This window comes from Bicyclus anynana, chromosome 10, assembly GCF_947172395.1.
Source record: "Bicyclus anynana chromosome 10, ilBicAnyn1.1, whole genome shotgun sequence".
In the NCBI taxonomy this organism is placed as follows: domain Eukaryota; kingdom Metazoa; phylum Arthropoda; class Insecta; order Lepidoptera; family Nymphalidae; genus Bicyclus; species Bicyclus anynana.
This window is the reverse complement of record NC_069092.1, coordinates 16,902,607-16,924,062: the sequence shown is the minus strand read 5'-3', so window position 1 is coordinate 16,924,062 and position 21,456 is coordinate 16,902,607. Positions and strand designations below refer to the sequence as shown.

The 21,456-nt window shown below is 36.6% G+C and overlaps 2 protein-coding genes across 2 annotated transcripts in view; one reads left to right on the top strand and one right to left on the bottom strand.

The window, feature by feature from the left end:
• LOC112046970 (neuropeptide SIFamide receptor-like) overlaps positions 1-21,456 on the bottom strand; it is a 132,793-nt gene that overhangs the window by 49,229 nt on the left and 62,108 nt on the right. Inside the window, exon 2 of the mRNA XM_024083846.2 lies at positions 15,064-15,163. Coding sequence (XP_023939614.2) covers positions 15,064-15,163 — 100 coding nt within the window. The remainder of the gene's footprint in view (positions 1-15,063; positions 15,164-21,456) is intronic.
• Positions 1,642-3,476, top strand: LOC112046995 (A-kinase anchor protein 14). Its single transcript, XM_024083879.2, has 2 exons — positions 1,642-1,770; positions 3,165-3,476. The coding sequence occupies exons 1-2, from the start codon at positions 1,759-1,761 to the stop codon at positions 3,423-3,425; spliced, it is 273 nt and encodes a 90-aa protein (XP_023939647.1). The 5' UTR covers positions 1,642-1,758; the 3' UTR covers positions 3,426-3,476.

The following is a 21,456-nucleotide window of genomic DNA, read 5'->3' as shown; positions in this document are numbered from 1 at the left end:
CAACAAGTTAGCTTTAATTAGTTCAATATGTCCGCAAAATTGAACCAAACAGTTAATAATAATTTAATAAAAATAAATAAAATATACAGACCGCGATGAATCAAACAAACTTTTAAGAAAATTTATTTACAAGTAATTTATACACTTATTCGAATTCTAACTAAAAGTACTAAATAAATAAATAAAATAATTTATTTACGAGTCTCTGTTATATATTTTTTGCTCATTGCTCAAACTAAATGTCCATAAAGTATATTGGTTCAAACGGATTGTCACAATAATTATGAATAATATTTTAAAAAAATAATTATATAAAAAACAGTACCATTACTGTACATTAAATATTATAAAATAAAATAAACTTTATAACTCATACCAGTGTAAAATTGAATTTCTTGAGAAATAGAGGATTTTATATTTTTTCCAAATTATTGTGTAAAAAGATTGTGTTTATCAAAAAACCGATTTAGCTTACTAGACAACAGTTTTGTGCATAAATCTGTCTAGAAAATACTATAAAGCGTAAGAATTCATATCGCTAGACACGTCGATGTTGTTCTTGCTTGATAACGAAAAATATAGACATTACGACCCTGATGGATGGAGCAAAGGTGGAAAAACTTCGGCGTAAAATGCTTTATTGATACATAGACCATCGCCTCGCTTACCAGATTGTTGCTACGTATTTACTAGATAAATCTGGATGCCCTCGCTATAAAATATTTTTTAAAATACATGCATGTATAAAATTACGAGATTATTTCTTTAGCAGACTCCAAATAAATTTATGAAAAATAAAAATCATTTATGAAGGACTAAAGTACGCGCACGACTCCGTTCACATTTCTTATATTTTAATTAAAGGTATTTTGTATTACTGTCTTATATAAATATTGACTTAACCTCAATCTTTTTCACTTTCGTGCACACGAAGCTTGCTCTTCAAAAAGCAGTCTTTACGTAATAATACCGCCAACTCCAGTTATTTCCTTCAAAATAACAATCTCAGGAAAAATTCACAAACATACCAAAGGCGATAAGAGTTTTTAATCTTCTTAGCTGACTTTCAAAAGGAAAAGTTTGTTGTTTCTCATCCAACAGATATCTACTGAGAACCGGATTACGAATAAAAAGTTTAATTAAACTTTAATTAAGTCTCCGTTTGCACGAATTTCGTATTAAATTTCCAGAATTAAAAAGTTACCTGCTCACCATTGTAAATGTTACAAATTGTGTAATGGTATGGAAACTTGGACTTCTGAAGGATAATTTTTAGAACAATAAATACCTATAATTACATAAAGAAAACTGAGACCGAACCACAAAATATTATGTAGGTATTGCTCAAACTTAGACCATTATTAATTTAAAATCAATTGAACAGAAATATGAAATATTTTAAGGCTTAATATTTATTTTATTACACATTATGTATTTTAATTAAAAGGCACTTACACTTTTGAGTTCACTCGAATACCTACTTAATTAAAAAATATTGTGCTCAATACAAAACCAATAACGACATTATCATAAAAATAATTGGCAATTAGAATTAAAGTAATTTAAAAAATCACCCTGTACGTATCGTTTTAGTCTCACACTCAGGTTGCGCGTTGCCTAACAACAGAGTAAGGATTTATTACAGATATTTAGCCTAGAGAATAAAGCCTAAGACCTATAAAAGGGCTAGGACCTAACCGTTGTATACATAAGTGACTCGACTTCCTCCAACTGTACCGTTTCCTTCATTTATACAAAATGATCAAGCTGGTAAGATTTATATTATTAAAGTTTACTTTTTTATTTAATTCTATGTGACTTCAGATCGTGAGAGCCTAGGTTCAAGTCATCGGTTGAGTTATCGGTTGAGTTTTTTCCCCAATAAATTCTCATTCAGGATTTGAGATGTAAAGGGCACGTTAAGCCATATATCATAAGTTGTATATGTAAAAATCATTAACATTAGAATAAGATCGTCAAATATTATCACCTTACAACCATACTCGCCTTTAGAGCAACGTTCTAAGTCTTAATAATATCCCCTCTATAGAAAGTATGGCTGGCCTTTGGCTCTAGAAGATATAAAAGACCTACAAGTATAAAACTGAAGGTTTAACTAAATTTAATTCAAGCAGGGTTTTTTTGAGAATTACAAGTTTGTCTTTAGTGACTCATCTACCGGTTCCGAAGGATCCACTAAGAAGGACCGGCAAGAAACTCAGCAGTTACTCGTATACTAAAATTATCATTATTCAGAAAATATTATTTTTTAATTCTCAAGTGAGTCAACCAAATACCGTTATTGGAACGTCATTTCACGAGAAATCACTGTCACTTGATGTATTGACGATTTGAATCGTCGAGATACAAGTAGAATTAGACGATTACCATGCAGCATGACCATTGGCTCATATGTAAGCATAATTACTACGCCTAAGAATCTTTCTTACCCCTATAACAGAGAAAATATTGAACTACTTAGAATTTAGGCGGAATAAATTACAAATTAATTAAAAACATAATATTCACTGCCACGGATCATTGTAGGTTTTGGGTTAAACAAATATTGAAACAATAATCGTATTCAATTTTCGGTAACGACCAATTTTGTTCCAAGAACTGAGAGATATTTCTGTGCTAAGCGCGTAATTTGTTTTATTTTCTTTTAAGATATCTGGGTCAGGACGTGGTTTAGTATAGGTATCATTATAAGTCTATTTTCAATGGCCCACTATGGGCGAGCTTCCCCTTCTAGAAGTGGGAAACTGGAGTTTAAGCCGAGAGATCTAAGGTTCGATTCATGGCCGTTGGTTTTCTGTCCACTCACAACACTACGAATAGCTTCTTGCCTAATTATTTATTACTAACTGACGTCGCGCGGTTTTACCCGCGTGGCTCCCGTTTAACCTACCTCCTCCTTTCTCAATAAATGGGCTATTTAACACCGAAAGAATTTTTCAAATCGGACCAGTAGTTCCTGAGATTAGCGTGTTCAACCAAACCAAACAAACAAACAAACTCTTCAGCTTTATAATATTTGTAAATATTCTATAAAATAATTATTGAAATTAAGTCTAAAAGTTAGGTACATTATTATACAATTGGAGAGAATTGTATATAAAATTCCGTTAAATCACATACAAATTAATTTTGTTCTGTTACAGGCAATCCTTCTCGCCGTCGTGGCCTTCGCGCACTGTGGATTAATCGCACCCGTAGTGCCAGTAGCGCACCCTGTGGTGGCGCACCACGTAGCCCCGGTAGTGGCGCACCCCGTGGTGTCTCACTCCGCAGTGGTGCACCCGGCGCCTATAGTTCACGCGCCCTTGGTTCACGCGCCCATTGTCCACGCGCCCGTGGTCCCCGTGGTCAAGCATGTCGTGCCCGTGGTCAAACATGCGCCCATCATTGCTGTGCACCATTAAATCGATTGGGGATGTTGTGATATTATTGTGATAATAAATATATATTTTTTTTATAAATCTTGTAGTTTTTCTTTCATAACATTAATCAGAAAAAACTGAGGTTAAGATTTCTCTAAAATGAGAGCCGTTACAGGAAGTGAGAGAAGTTATATGTTCAGGCCTTACAAAGAGGAGATTTCAGAAAATTTAATCCTATCAACCTATGTACCACGTGGGTCCGCTAGTAGAACATCGCAGCCCGGTCAAACAAAACACGTTTCTCTGTCTGTCTATTCGTGACAAACTCAAAAATGACTGAACTACTGTCTAGATAGATCGATCTTCTTATTGACGTAGTAGCGGGTGTCTATTAATCTATATCTATACTAATAATATAAAGAAGAAAGATTTGATTGGCTGTATGTTTTGAATAGGCTCTGAAACTACTGAACCGATTTGAAAAATTGTTTCACTGTTGGGAAGCTACACTATCCCCGAGTGCTATAGGCTATACTTTGTCCCTGTATTCCTACAGGACAAACCACGAAAGTGTAACCGAGAAGCGTCTGTTAGTATTAACAATAAAGCGAGTTATACTCTTCTTCGACAGTCTGCGCAAATAATTTAAAGTTTTACGTAGGTGTGATTTTAGTTTATTTCTTTTTTAGTTTTTTTTAGTTTAAAAAAAAAACTAAAATCATTAACTACTAAATAATAATCATCTACTTTTTAATACTAACACAACTAAACTAAACTTATCTTAATCAAACTTTGTAAACTAGTACTTCTGTAAGAAATAAATGGCTTTTTTATTTTTTTTTTTATTTAGTAAGTGTATGTCTGCTACCCGCATGAAGCCGGAGTGAATCGCTAGTCTTAATAAATGAACGCCTATGTCAATGACATCGGCATCGCCCGGAATACGAAGTAGGGCGCGGTGCATGAGAGATAAATCTCAGCTGATATCTTGGGCCTAATGTGATGAATGATTTATCACCCGGAATATTAATCTAAGGTAAAGTATACAAAACAATCGTATTGTAAGATTAGTGTTGGGTGGTAAACGCATGCTATAAAAATATGCGTTTAATGAGATAGATGTGTGATGTGACAAGAATGGTTAAGTAAGCAATGAGTTAAAAGAGTAAGTTTGTAAGAGGGCCAGTGACAGCAAAATTGAGGAGCACCAGCATGGTACGAGTATGGTGCGAGTGTGCAGGCAGTGGCGTGCATGAGGTTTTATTAGGGTAGGCATTTTGTACAAATTATACCAAAAGGAAAATTCCTTCTTTCTTCTTCATTGGAGAAGGAATTTTCGTTTTGGTATAATTTGGTTTTTGGTATAATGGGTTTGAAAAAAATCTTCAGAGTAGGCACTGGATTTTTGCATGTATGAAGTGCACGCATCACGCATGCAGGACAAGTGATGCGGAGGGGTGAAAGACACACTTCAATATAATGACATTAATTAACTTAATTACTCGTAATATACTATACTTCATGCTATCACACAACGACATAGCAGGTGCCCGCGACTTCGTTCGTGTAGAAAATTTAAAGAACATTCTAATAAAATAGCATAAATCTTTTACCAGAAAATTACTCACAATACTTAAAAAGTTTTCTCTAATAATTATAAACTGCACATAAGCGAAAAATCCAAATTCAACTTAAATTTTAATAAAGTGCAAGTATCGGAGGTTTTAAAGTTTATGTTTTTCACAAAGGCAATAAAATGAAATTGTTCTTGAAGATGGTTTTATATAAGTTTTATCGTTCTTTAATACACTTTATAGCATTGTCCATTCATGATAATCTGTTGAGAGAGCTACTGATGCCAATGACCTTGAACAATAGTAAAATTATTAAAGAAAGTCTCTCTCGGAAACCTCATTAGCTCTACGGATATGGAGACTCGACACCCAGGTTTGATTCCCGCCCGTTGGTCTATTGTCATGGTCACTTATACCACAATTAATTTAAGTCCTGGATTTGAATCCTGTGTTGAACTTGAAACATTAAGTCTTTTTTAAATCAAATTTTTTAGCCTCTAGTTAGGAAGTCGATGTTAGTCCTGCCTCAGAGAGCATGTCATAAACTGGTCATTATCATTAACATCTTATAGTCGTAGGCACAAAATCAAACGTCAAGCTCGCCAAGAGCAACGTGGTGGGTATAAGCTTAATTTCCCATTTCTAAGTGAAGGGGCTTGATCCTGGAGTTAATCGATAAAATAGGCTGGTGGTATATTGGTAACGATATGGGCCTTAAAATATACACGTAAAATCACTTTCGCATTTTAAGTAGGTAACACATATGATACAGTAGGTATATTTTTGTGTTCGTACAATCTTCAATCTTTTGTCAAAGTCAAGGCCAAGCAAAGGTACAATTACGTTCCTAAGAAAGTCCCCACATTAACGAACCCTGATAAGTGTTTGCGTATGGAAATTAAAAGGCAATTTTGGATATATTTGGGTCAAAAGAACGATGTGGAACGTGGGTGATACGAGAGAAAATAGAATTCTTTTTGGAGGCTTCCGCGGCAATTTTCCTGCTTTGTTATTTCAGTGTCTTACAAAAACGCTTCTGGCGGTTTCTGTCGTATTTTTCTTAGAGTCGTCTTGTTTAATTATCTTTTTAGGGTTCCCTACCCAAAATTGAAAATTATAAGTTTCGGTTTCACAGCTTTTTACAAAATACTTAGATTGAAAGAAATCCATAAATTTCTAGTTATTTTCGTGAAAAAATTACGAAAATATAGTTTCGAACTTTGATATGACTGCGTCAATTTTCCAGTTAATTAAAAAGAAGAGTTAAGTGAAGCGAAAACTTTTACTATATATATAAACTGTGACTGTATACAATAATCATCCTGTTTATGAAATGTATCCAAAGAAGTTTTGCTACTTCTCAGTATTATAGTGAAACAAATCTAGTAACAGAAAATAAGCTTTTTGGCCGACAGATAAATTTTTTTTTTTTTTTTTTTAATCTCTCAATATTCCTGCAATCTGTCTTGAGACATTCAGCGGGATTTTAAGTATTTATATTAAGGCGTGTTAGGTGCAAAATCCAGTGATTTGCCCATATATAATAATGTAGTGTCTATTTCATGACATCTTGTGGTGCTCGTCTCTTGAGCCTTTTGAAAGTTGTACCAGGTTTCTTCATCATTAGGTTCCTTGCAAGTTGATTTGGATGTTTACGAATACGCATTTGGTATGTTTTCAGTGAGTGTGCAACTTCTGTCTTTATAGTCTTAATTTTTAGTTCACGATGCAGGCGATCATTTTTGAAGTACCAAGGAGCATTGGTAATCATGCGCAGCATTTTTGACTGGAACCGTTGCAGAATTTCTAAATTCGAGTTTGATGCTGTACCCCAAAGTTGCACTCCGTACGTCCATACCGGTTTAAGTATGACTTTGTATAATAAAATCTTATTTTCCAGCGATAGTTGGGACTTTCGATTTAAAAGCCAATACATCTTTCTCACTTGTTGGCCAAGGGCTTTTCTTTTCGTGAAGATGTGTTTCGTCCAGGTTAGCCGTCTGTCCAGATATATACCTAAGTATCTCACATTCTCTGACTGAGGGATCTTAACTTGATTGAGTTCCACTTCGGGACATGTATCGCGCCTTAGTGTGAAAGTCACATGTACGGACTTCGATTCGTTTGCTTTTATTCTCCAGTCCTTTAACCATTTCGATAGACAGTTCAAAGTTCCTTGGAGTTTAAGAGAAGCTCCAGATGCAGTTGCATCAGCTGCTAAAATGGCTGTGTCGTCGGCATATGTGCCGGTGACCACATTATCTGCATTCGGAAGATCATAGGTGTAGATCAAATACAGTAAGGGGCCCATAATGCTGCCCTGAGGGACTCCTGCTTTAATCTTGAAAAGTTCAGTCATGCTATCACCATGTTTTACGTAGAAATACCTTTCCTCAAGGTAAGACTTTACAAACTTGAAATAGTTGATAGGTAGATTTAGGTGTACTTTGTAAAGGAGTCCATCATGCCATACTCTGTCGAACGCCTGTGATATGTCCAAAAATACTGCTGAAATATACAGTTTCTGTTCTAGAGCATTATTGATTTGCTCTACTAGTCTGTGTACTTGCTCTATTGTCCCGTGTCCTTCCCTGAATCCGAACTGGTGCTCTGGGATAAGATTGATTTCAATCAGTTTTACCATTAACCTCTTTATGAATAGTTTTTCCATGACTTTAGAGAGAAGAGGTAAGAGGCTGATAGGACGATAAGATTTAACATCTGTGGGATCTTTACCTGGTTTCGGAACTAGAATTATTTCTGCCACTTTCCATTGTGGTGGAACAAAGTTTCTATAAAGGATAGAGTTGTAGAGCTGTGTTAAGAAAGTTAATCCCTTGGTTGGTAGTTCTCTTAGAGCTTTTGCCGTGATGAGGTCATAACCTGGGGCTTTATGGATTTTAAGACTCATGATAGCCGCCTTTACTTCTGATTTTTTGAATTTCTTAATAGGCAGATCCAATTGGTGGGGTGTGTTCAGGAGTTCAGTTACTGTTGCTTCTTTAGTTGAACAGAAGCCCTCATGAGCTGTAAATACTCCAGATAAATGTTTCGCAAAAGTTACGCTTTTATCTTGGTCACATTGGGCCCAGCTGCCGTCAGCTTTTTTTATAGGAGATTGATGAACAATTGGTCTTTTCAATTTTTTTGTTGCTTTCCAGAGGGAATAGTCTGTAGCTTGTGTAGCATCAAGGTTTCGCAGATACATACCAACATCGCGATTAACAAAACCCGCGAGTGCGTCCTTTAATTGTGAAGCGAGCTGATTGAATTTGAATTTATCTGGTGGGTACTTTGTAGACTGCCATGTTTTTCTAGCCTGGCGCTTCTTCTTTATTAGTTCGAGAATGGACTTTGGATAGAAGTACATGTCTTCTGTGTATGTTGTGAGGTCGGGAGTAGATGACCATGCTGCTTGTTGAATGCAGTTATTGAATAATTCCACTGCCTGAATAACTTCAGAATCAGAGGTCAGAGGTATTCCGCAATCAAGTGAATTTTCTACTATCTCTCTGAAGTTTGTCCAGTTTGTTTGTTTCGTATGCAGCTTACAAGTTCTTATATTTTGTAAAAATTTACAGCTTAACAGCACAATCACAGGAGAGTGGTCAGAGGTTAAATCGTAACAGGAAAAGCATCTTACATTAGAGCCAGGTACTCCTTTTGTGATTACGAAGTCAACTAAATCAGGTTTCTTTTTTGGATCAGCAGGCCAGTAAGTTGGTTCACCTGTAGACGAAAAGGCGAGTTGTAGTCTCTTGATCGATTTCAGCAATTCCCTACCCTTTGATGTTGTAAGTCTTGAGCCCCAATCTGTGTGTTTCGCATTATAATCTCCACCCGCGATAAATCGGTGACCAAGTGTTTGAAGAAAATTGGAATAATCTCTTTCCTTTAAATTATGTTTTGGTGGTATGTATACTGCTGTTATATTGAGCTGATCCTTAGAGTCACTAATTATTATGCTAGTCGCCTGTATTTCTTCAGTACTGTACGAGTTTGTAGCGTAGTGTTTGATTTTATCTTTTATTAAAATAGCGGAACCACCGTGAGCTGTGCCATCTGGGTGCATTGTATGGTATAACTTGTAGTTCGGGATTTTAAAGTAGCTCTTTTGTGTGAAGTGGGTTTCCGATACTAATAGTATATCGACGCCATTTGTTTCTAAAAATAGTTTAACTTCTAAAGAATGGTGTGACAGGCCATTTGCGTTCCATAAGACTATTTTGAGTTGCTCGAATTTTGACACAAGACTGTCATTAAATTGGTGAGTAGATTTGTCACGGTGCATAATTGATTCATGATTTGATTGAACATATTTATTACATTATTAATATCATTTGGATTATCGGAAGATTCTTGGATATTAGAATAATTTTTTGGTTGTGATTTGTTTTTAAGGATATCTGCGTAGCTCGTTTCAGGCATTTGCTGTTGTTGTCTCAGCGTTATTGGATTGATTGGTATTTTAGGCTGCCCTGATTCTGTAGCAGGTTTTTTAGGGCGTAGAGGAGGATATTTCTGCTTCTGTAGTTCTTTATAGACACTGCATCCCTTGTAATTTGCCGGGTGATTTCCACCACATAATACACACTTGACTGAGTCTGATCGTTCTTTGCGTAAGCAGTCTTTTGAGGCGTGATTCCCAGCACATTTTATGCACTTGGGCTTGCGGTGACAATATGCTTTGGTATGTCCATAGTTTTGACAGTTAGCACACTGTGGAATGTGACGGGTTGGTCTTGGAGGTTCAAATGTTATCCGACAGTTTAGAAGGCTTTTGACGTCGTATATTTCTTTATTGTTTTGTTGTGGAGATAGTTCCACTATGAACATGTAAAGTGGTTTCTTAGATATTCTTTGTTTTATATTCCAGATATTAACTGTTTTGTGTCCAAGATCTAGCAGAGCTGCCTTTATTTCTTCCAAGTCAGTGGAAGGGTGCATCTTCTTTAGGACTACCCTAAATGATCGTTCTTGTTTAGGTTTATATGTGTAGTAATCTGTACCTCTCGTATCCAGCTGTTTCTCTACTTCCCTGTAGACTTCTTGAGTTTTGAATAGAATTTTTACTCTATTACCGCTTAATATTTTTAGCTCATAATTTTTACTTGCATATTGGTCTAGAAGCTGTTTTAAAGGTGTGATATTTTCTACTCCATCCACAAATATTGGAGGGGGCCTTGATATTTTCTCAGCTGGCACAGCTGATTCTTTGTCTTCAGCGTCCAAATCCAACTCTTCAAAAGAGTTGGAGGTTTGAATTGGTTGACTTAGCCAGTTACTATTAAACTTGGTCTGTTTTTGTACATTGAAATTGTTGGTAGGGCTGGTCATAGGACGTTTTTTGTAGTTTGATTTGTCTGTTTTTATATTTTGTGCAGCTTTTTCGCCAACGATACGAGATTCTTCAACATTACTCACCGAACTAGGTACACGTTGGAAGAAACTTGAATGTAAGACTTGTTGCACATATTTTCTGTTTCCAGTAGCATGAACTTCGGCAGCGTCCTGAGAACTCTCTCCTAGAGAGTCGTCGGTCACACTGCCTGGTCCGGGAACCGGGGAGCGCCGGGGGTTAGCCGGGTTAAAAGACATCGCATTCTCAGTATATTACTAGTATTTAATAATACTAGTGTAAATAAATTATTGTTTATATCACTTATTTATTACGCCTTACGCAACAAATAATGTAGGCCATCGTAACTCGCGCGGCGAGGCCGGTAAGAAACGCGGACGGTAGCGCTGTGTCAGCAGTTTAACTGTGAGCGCGAACGCGGGTGTTCTAATTGGAGTGAGAATTACGATTTATTAGACAGATAAATGAACTCTAAAGATTTCAATCGTGTAAAATGCTATGAAGATTTGACAGGCGCCTAGTGTTCACTTGGGTTTTTATTGAATCATTAAAAAAATGCGTGCATTAGCCACTTACATTACATGGTTTGTTTTATTTACAATTATTTACACTAACTAAACAATAATATTTATTTTTGAACAAAATAAAAAAAAATATATAAAATCAGCCAGTTTAAGACAACCAACGGGTATTTTTACGTAAATTAGAAAGCTCCACACTTCCTCAATGGGAAGGTTATCGCTACAGCTTAGACAGGGAACCCTTTTGAGAACTTTGGAACAGTTTTAAAAAGTTCTGGAGGCGCATATTACAGTAGGAACAACAAGCTTACATAAAATAATCTAGCTAATCTTTACCTAGATCCTTTGACGGGCAGTTACAAAGCTTTTGACTAGTGGTGAAAAATTCGTTCAGCTTCGTAATTAGTCCTTAAGTTAGGTCACCTAAGGACTTCCTACCCTAAAGATTTATTACATTTGTTAGTGCATTTTATCATCACTGGTTAGGTGGATTTGTATATTCAGGCCAACGCCCTTTAGAGCATTTCACGATTTACTAAAACACTAAATATGTCACAATTAAAGGTAAACGATATTCCTAGAGAACCATTTAATTACATACGTGACTACACTGTTACTGAGTGAACTAACGGCCGACGTGTGTTATGAATTTAATTAAAAGTGTGCTTCCAACAGATATAAAATGAAACGCAGTTCTTTCATGTCCATTAAGTCACATTAAAGTTTACTTTTACAGTTTTTGTAGCTCACAACGTGAGCAGATATTACTATTTTGTCGGCATTAATGACAGCTTTACTGTTTTAAAGTTTTACCTTGCTAATGTGACTTACATTTAATACTAACGATATAAAATCTAAAGTAAATTTGAGTTAACTATGCATGATTGTTACTCCTTCATGGTGCAGCTTTTGAACCGATTCAGCTAAAACTTGGAATGGAGATAGATTATAGGGGTACCTAGGACTACTTTGCGTCCTGGAAAATTCAATAGATCCGTTGGATTTTTAAAAAACGGAATGTACAGTAAATAAAGCGGGCATCCTGTAATAAATGGTAGTGAATGGACGTTATATGTCGCACCAAAACGGCTAGACTAATCTAGATGAAATTTGTCACAGTGAGAGATTATAGTTTGGTGTGGCACAGTCTAATTCTATCTCAATATTCTCACATAAGACGCATCTATGCATTTTAAAACGCAGAGCACATCTTATAATATAATTATCTATATTAATATTAAAAAGCTAAAGAGTTTGTTTGTTTGAACACGCTAATCTCAGGAACTACTGGTCCGATTTGAAAAAATATTTCGGAGTTAGATAGCCTATTTATCGAGAAAGGCTATAGGCTATATATTATCTCTGTATTCCTACGGGAACAGGAACCACGCGAGTGAAACCGCGCGGCGTCAGCTAGTAATTTATAATCAGACAAATCTAAACATACGATCAACAAAGAAGCAACAATTACAGTAATCTACCTAAAATATGTTCTAATATTTCTAAAAGTATACTGTTATATATTTTTCATCCATAGAATTACTATCTATTCAATTCTCGTGCATGGAATCCATTCAGACCGTGGAAATATTCACTTGAATAGCTTAATGCACTGCAGAGAGTAAATCTCTAGGGATGCTGGAATTAATTCCAGGCACGTAGACAAATTTTCATTACATTCACTAACTTGTTTGAATTCCGCGCGTATTTTGAATCTGTTTATGAGGTGAGGTTATAGAGATATACCTACTTCACGTTTTGCTCTGTGATTCCAGCACGAAAGTCTTAATTTTGAAAGTTGCTTGCTAATTGGACGTAAACTACTTGTAATTGAACTTTTTAGGTCGTTAAGCACATGTGATTATCTACACTGATGTTAAAAAAGGAAAGATTTGTATTTTGGTATGGACTAATAAACTGAAAAACTACTAGACTGGTTTGAAAAAATCTATCACCAGTAAAAAGCTACATTATTGGAGAGTAACAAAGGCTATATTTTATCCCCGTATGCTAATTGGAACTTTTATAGGCGGAGAATTTAATTCCAGTCAGTAAAATAATCATACTATAGTGAAGTGTGCTAGTTCTAAAATAATTTTCAAAATCGATTTAGTAAATCTAGAAATTACCTCAAATGTTAACACAAACTTTACTTCGTTATAATGCGCATACCTGTAATTAAATTACTGTGCATGCATATTGCATCAAGCATCGCATTCGTAACAAATTTTAAAATTGATTTGATATTTATTGATTCAAACTTTATAAGTACAGTATTGCAAAAAGTTATATTGCTATTTACATAGGTAATACCAAAAGAGTCAGATGAAAATTGCTCTTACATTAATAAAAGGCGCGTGAATCCTACCTTGTAAGACACGAGTCCTATGCAAACTTTTCCCTTATCAATGTAACGCAAAGGCTTCCGTCTTCATGACAAATCTGTACACCGGAGCCGCCAAGGCTGTCCCGGTTCCCACAGGTACCTTGACCTGCCGATGGGCGCCATTTTAATAAAAACCCCATAATGCGATTGAGGCATACCGAAGGCCTTGCGTGCCAAAAATTTATCAATGGGGTTTTCAGGGAAATTAGGGAGGCTTTTGTTTTGATCGGTAGCACTTTCTAAGGCTATATTTATTATAATTTTGATCCTATCATATAAAACATTCCTATTTTTAGCATGATTAAAAATTTACCAACCAGACGACAGTAAAAAAGTTTTTCGTATTGTGTAAATAATATACCTATTACCTAAGCACTTAAGAAAATATAGTTATTTTGAAATCACAGACTGACACTTCAATTTGATTTATATGTATTGACGTATTCATTGAAACGGCTTATGTACAAGTTAACCCTCTACAATCTTAATTAGTTATAAGATGACACCTATATGCTTACAATCGTTTTGAAGTCTCTCTCCATATTAGAAATCAGTAAATGAAAAGAGGACAAATAGCTAAATAATACATAAATCTAGTCGCGTATTTGGAAAATGTACAAACACGGTTCCCTGAAAGCCCGCACGAGCGCGCTAACCCCACTTAAATATTACATCCACATAAATAAAGCACCTCTCCAATTAAAGGCCCGAGTGAGCAGTTGGCTCTTTTGCCAAAAATTACCACCCGACCAAAATTCCAAATTTTGAACGTAACTCGAGGTCAAGACCAACATGGGTACAGGTTGGAGGGCACTAATTAGCTTTGCTCTAAGCTCTGTAATAGCCGCCTGCTATTATGTTTGAGAGGGTAACAAAATAACGTTCTTTCTTTTGTATTTATCTGTGCTAAAACGTGCACAAAATGTTTAAAAAATTTGAATTAAAATGTATCAAAATACTTGCTTGTTAGGTTAGGGGTCAACCAAAAGCTATAGTCATTGTGAGAACATCTTCTCACAATGACTATAGCTTCTCCAGACTTCTCAGTCAGCGCAGGTTTCTGTCGCCCGGGGCCGACTGAAAACTCGCCGCCCAGGGCTGACCCTCCCTATTTTTTTTTGTCGGGGAGGAAAAAAATCCCTCCGTACTTCTGCCGGCTAGTCGGCAGGGCATGTCCGACTTGCACGGACTAAAAATAACCTGTGGTCAGCGCGGAACCGCTTGGCATTACCTCACGCTGACTCTCCCTATTTGCAATCCCACCTGATGGTAAGTGATGATGCAACTTAGATGGAAGCGGGCTAACTTGTTAGGAGTAAGATAGGTAACAATCCACACCTCTTTTCGTTTCTACACGACATTGTACCGGAACACTAAATCGCTTAGCGATTTTACCAACAGCCAGACCTGGACCGATTAAGAAAATCTCAATCGGTCCAGCCAGGGATCGAACTCAGGACCTCCATCTTGTAAATACACTGCGCACACCACTGTGCCTCGAAGACCGCCAAAAATCGACAAACTACCACTTTTGATAATGGATAATACAGATTACGAACTACTTTTTTCTAATATACTTCAAAAGGAACACATGAGAAAAAATTGCTAACCGTGCCCGTCGAACATCTGCAGGCTTTGAGGAGGCATTTTTTTGTTCTAATGTGCTAAAGCTTTATGAGGCACGTATTATGCACGTTTGGATTAACCGATTTTTTCATAATAAAAAAATCGTGACCCTAGGCATACACCCCCGAGGCAATTGCCCTTCATCATCCCATTCATCCCTCCACTACTATGTAGCCCAGACTTCGTACAATTTCCAACAACCGGTAACACTTACCTATCAAGCGACACGGCGACCAGGCTGTAGACCGATGCGGCGACCGACAGGCCCTGGACGTAGGGCACCGTCTTGCACATCAGCCAGCCGAGCACCCAAGCTGTAACAAGCATATCATCATCATCATCTATATCAACCTCAGACTAAATACATAAGGACTAGTATCGCACCCAAATTCACAGACAAAATTTTCTGCCATTTTCTAAGGAAAACGAGCTTAGATTTCATACATATCTTATACTAAACTAGCAGTTTTGTTCGTTTTTTTACACCATTTAACTACACAAAAAGGTATTTTTACGAAGGTTTTTAACTGACGGACACGATTGTAAACTATGAAACATCGATTCTATAGAGACCGTGTTTATAATCGCATAAGATCGTTGATCATATACTTTGACAGAAAAATAATGTTTTGCGAGGCAGGTCTTTATCTAATTAGTCTGAGATATCAACCCATATTCGACTCACTGCTGGTCTCGAGTCTCTTCTCAGAACAAGTATATACAGCTGTCAAACTTATAGCAGACGCGAAAAATTCTATTTTTCACAAATCCCGTAGGAACTATGGATTTTCTAGAACTCTCGGTGTGAAGTTACTAGCATTTCTACTTGCACTCACTCAAACTCTCGCCTTTCTTCTGCTTTGTTTGTTATGTTATCCATGTTATATTATTGTGCGTAATCTTCAAAGTTAAAGAAGTTCTTCCTATAATCTTAGAACTTTGGCAAATTGGAAAGTGCGCATACCTACTCAGGTATTAAATTCAATAATGTAATGTACATAGGAGTAGCCAGTTGGGCAAAATTGGCTTCGTCGACCGGTAATAGTTTCAAGAACCCAATTAAGACTGACTTGAAAGCAGTCAGTGTTTCGTAGAACCATGTCAAGGCAGTAGCCAACAACTGAAGACTACAGCTAACTGTTCTTAGAATGCTATGTTCTATAACTGCTATTATGTATTCTGTTCTAAGAAAGAATAAATAATCAAACAACTTACCTGAAGGACAGAATAAATAGTAGTATTAGGAGCTGAAGTATGTATAAAATGTATTAAAAATAAAAAAATACTCGTTAAAACAAACCAGAACAAAACTTTAGCAAGCTTACCCGCGCTTTTACAAAAAAGCTGAGCTTTTCTTCTAATCAATTTTCGGCATAGATTTGTGAAGTTGGTGAAGTTACTGCCCCGTGCATCGGAGTACACGTTAAGGCAATCCCTGATGAACTCGAACCTATTTTTGACCGATTTGTCTAACCGACAATAGCAATGCTCGTATAGCACAACGATTTCTATCCAAACACATTTCACAAGTCGTGCGACTTTCCTACATCATAAAAATTACATTCATAATAATATTTTTTCGATAATATTTTCAATTAACTGCGCGTATTGTAACAGTCTCCATTTAGTTGACGTATTGACACGCATACATTTATGTTTAAACTACCCGCAATACAACATAATTGTCATTGATAGACGTTAAAGAATTTAATATTTTCTGCCTAACCCTCCCAACCCGCATCGAAGCATCACGGTGAGTCTCAGTTACATATCCTTTTTTCTATTCAGATCTCACCTGATGTTAAGTGATGATGCAGTCTAAGATGGAAGCGGGCTTAGTTGGAAGAGTTACAATTTTATTCTACCCTTAGCTCTGTCAGTTTCTACGCGGCGTGATACCGGGACGCTAAATACCTTGGAAGTACGTCTTTGCCTACGGCAGTAACTAGCTAATGCTGTCGTTTATCACCAGACTAGAGCTGAGCCAATTAAGAAAATATAAAAGCTGGGAATCGAACCCAGAGCCTCAGTCTGTTGAGAACCTTGAAATGTACTAACAACTGTGCCAGAGAGGTCGTCAAATTTTTCTATCTCCTGCAAAGGGATAAACCAATTGTGGGCTGATTATGATGAAGCATGAAGTAATGATAAGCCTAAGCCTGAGGACACAAGAATTTATATCGAATCCTAAGGCAATGGCGTTTCTATTCTATGGGTTTTGAAGGAAAGTATATTTCTAAATTCAATCCAAAAACAAATTCTCCGAGGGTAGAACTAGACAAAGTATTTTCAAACAATAGCGGTCTTAAGGCTCAGTAACAGTATTCCAATTTTGAAAGCGTAGCGAGAAAGCTTACAATGTACAATTGTACACGTCCTAATTAATTCTCAACCTTTTTCATAGCAGATGAGCTGTAAGTCCCAGCGCCTTCAAAGATCCGAGAGAGCCCACCTCGCAACAGGTTGTGTTGAATCAATATTTACACCGTAGCCTGCGCCCTGCACATCCAACTAGGTCAGGTCACTGTACCTCGAACCGGCAGCCTTGCATTCCTACATTCGACGTCCCTTTCACACCGAGCACATTCCCCCATACAACCGTCCCTCTCTACCGTGACCTTGTCCCGGTATAAAAGGAATTACAATACAAAAGTCGGAAATGACAGCGTCGTGCACGTTTCAAATTGTTTCTTACAACCATAACATTACAGTCGCATTTTCGTTGCACGCGAATAAGGAAGAGTTGCATATTATCGATTCAGACGTTTAGTAAGAAACTGATTTTACATTAATGAGGCCTGTTTTGAGTCGGTGCGGCTCTTTGTAACCCATATAGCAAGTCCTTGACCCGTCGCTCAGGCGTATGGAAATGAGATTGTATTATGAATTTCTGAATGCTCAGGTATTGTCTCTTTATACCGGCTTATGAGATAAAAAGAAAGAAAATTATTGAGAAAAATATAAATAAAATCTTGGGTGAGGTGTATTGAAATACCGATGAGTATTTGAGGTATCTAATATAGGACACAAATATATATTGACTGGCTGCGATTAGTCTTGGAGGCCATCGCCCTCCTTAGGATTTCTATGACCTTTCTTAGTGCATATACGAGTATGTAACACGTTACTTCATCGACCTTTTTATTGGTGTACTACCAGTACAGGGCCGGACTTCTCTGGTTTAAGAAAAGGGATGTTTAAGAAAATGATGCAGTGTTTCTGGATCCAGTAGTTGACGTCCCTTGGCCTCGCACGAAGCGTTTTGTATTCGTTACTGATCCGCACTGCGAAGTTAAAGAATGCACTTCCACCTTCCGTTTTCCCTACCACCTATATATAATATGGATATCTTCAAGTCAAGAGTGAATTAGTCAACTTCTAGGCACGCGAGTTCCACAGTGGGCTGCATCGTCGTTTACTACCATAAGCATGATTGCAGCCAAGAGCTCGCCTTTAAAATGTTATCTATATCATAAAATCTTTTTAAAAATCAACCGACTTCAAAATCACAAAAATAAACTAAAAATCAAAAAATAACATCGTATGATGCTACCTTCTGATCACTGTGAGGGCGGTTCCAACCCATTGATGTATTAACTCAAGCCGTTTAAATCAAAAAGTTTTAGGATTTTCAGACGTTTCTTTCCCGTGGTTCTTACAGAAATGGCTTTATTTAAATACAAAAATACAAATGAAAAAATAGGTTTATAGTAAGAATCGTATTGGACTTGTAAAACAAGTGAGATCAGTCCAGATGTCTCCGTACAGTGATTGTAATCAAAACAATTTAGAGCAAAATATAATTACAATTTCTGAGCCACTTTTTAGTTTTCATAATTTGTTAAGTAAAATTTCAAGTTACCGCCTTGAAGCTTGCGTAAGAAATACAAAATCTCTCTCTAAAATATATTCAAGTTAAAATATACATGAAATGTGTATAAGCTAGCGGTCGGTCCGTTTACTGTTTACACATTTGCTGCGAAAGTTACGTAACTTTAATTTGACTTGGCTGTACAAACTTGTGCTTGAGTTGTTCATATTTACATGTTTGTAAGTGAAAATGTACGGTATGAACTATGAATTATTTAGGTACGCTCGCCACTTTGCTTTTCCGAGAGTTGGTTTGAGACCTTGAGAGTTACAGCTGTGCTTTTAACAGAGGGGTTGTATTATAATCAACATATTTGTAAGAAAAGGTTGACAAGGCTCAACATTGGCACGTGAGAGAATTAGGTAAAATAATATAGATGAGACACGCACGTATCTAGATAAAAAATGTCCCGAAAAAAACTAAAAAAAAGGTTAACCTAATGGATTGTGTTATAATGTAATTTGTTTTATAATTTAAGCCCTACATACTATGTCTCATTATAATCTAAACTGACAATATAAAGAGATAAGATTTGATTCTTTATTACTTAGCTAATTGTATTTTACAATTTAACTTAAAAACTACTAAACCGATTTTGAAAATTCTTTCACCATCGCAAAGCTGCATCTTTGCCTCATTATGGAAACTATATATTTTATCCCCTTATTCTCACAGAAACGGGAACTACGCGAGTGAAACCACGAAACGTCTGTTAGTTCCATAAAATGAATATGATTCATTGGTCTAGCTAAAACTCCTAAAGGTTTTCGTTGCCGCAAAATTTTCTTCGATACGCTTTCGTAGTTTTTGAAAAGTAATAATGCAGACTTAATTTTAAATTTGTCCATAAACCTCGGTGCGCGACCGTGATTCGCACTTTTACTAGAGCAATTGCTAATTATATCTTGCTGGCTCCTAAAAATGGCTAAATTCGCCTTAGTCGAATTTGCTTTACGGACTGATAGTAAAATCGATAAAGAAACACTTACTTGACGTTGCGAAAGTGTTTTTAATTCAGTAGGTGAAAATTAGAAATAAAGGCATTTTCACTACTTTTTAAGTTTTATAATATGTTTACATATTATCAAATAGAAACAGAATAAAAATCGTATCTGTCTATCAGCCTATTGGCGATAAACTTGAAACAACTGATCGAATTTTCATGTGCTTTTTGGTGATGGTGGAAAGCTTAAGTGTAAATTGTTGGAAACGTCGGAGTTAGTCATCACTAACCACTTATATTCGGCTCATTGTTGAGCACAAGTTTCCTTTCAGATATAGAGGGGTTAGACCTTACTCCACCACGGTGGCCCAATGCGGATTGGCAACTTCAAACCATCATCATCATCATATCAGCCGATGGACATCCACTGCAGGGCATAGGCCCTTTGTAGGGACTTCCAAACATCACGATAGCCACCTGCAGTCGTCAGTCCAGCTGGTGGGGGTCGGCCAACACTGCGCTTACTTGTGCGGGGTCGCCATTCCAGCACTTTGGGACCCCAACGTCCATCGACTCTTCGAACATGTAACTTCACACATGTAGAGAATTAGGAAAATTCTCAGATATGCAGGTTTCCTCACGATGTCTTTCCTTCACCGTTTGAGACACGTGATATTTAAATTTCTGTAACGTTTGAAGTTAGTTAAGTCAGAGGTTTTCGCTCAGGCCAAATCGCAAGCGTCTGCCAGTTAAAAATAATATTCAATTTAAAGTAAAAAACCTGCCATATATTGTGCACGGTACGGTACTTTATTTTGTACCGAAACCCAACCTTGACTAAACAGGGTTTTGGGGAAAATTCAAATGAAACGTTCTCGCATCTGCCCTTTCTGTGAAAAGAGGTGGAAACTCTCAAGGCCTCCGTCAAAAGCCCTTTGCATTTTTTAGATGCTTTCAGGGAACAAATAAAATCTTTGATTCGAAGGCTCTCGTATATATTCTTTGCAAAATTTAACAAGGTCCATTGGATTGTCAGAAATCCTTTCATAGCATCTTCTTTTGTATACTGATAGTAGAAGGAACGATCAGCTGGGTCTACCACTACTGTAGATAGCACAGAATAGGTACATAATTATGTGTTATAGTTATATTTCTGTAATACGATGAATAAACGTAGAAAATTTTAGTCATGGTAAAAGTAATATAGCAATACTTTCATCTATATTAATATTTTTAAAGAGATTAAGTTTGTGTGTTTATTGGAAATCTCTGGAACTTCTGAACTAATATTTAAAATTCGTAGACAAATAGGTAGCATTATTTGTGAGTGTCACAGATATACCTATTTTTATACAATCCCGGTACCTTCTTCCATGGTAACGGGAACTACTTACGCGGCTTGAATAAGCGGGGGGTCGACTAGCAATAAATAGTTTATATCGTGACTTCATATTTTGACCCCCCTAGCTGCCGTCCCAAGTAAGTAATAACTATTTTTAAGTTAAAACTATCAGCCTGTCGCATTGGAGCAGCGTGGTGGGTTCAACCCACCCTGCACCAGAACCTCAACTGTTAGTGGAACATTAAAATAAGACTGCCAATGCAAATGATCAATTGGAGTAGTTAATAAAATCCAAAAATGATGTGATTTGGAACTTTTGTAATTACTAATCGTAACAACCCATGCTCAGCTCACTGCTCTTCTCTTAGAATGAGAGGGTTTAGGCAAATAGTCCACGCTGGCCAATGCGGAAAATTCTCAGGTATGCAGGTTTAGTTTTCTCATTTTTATT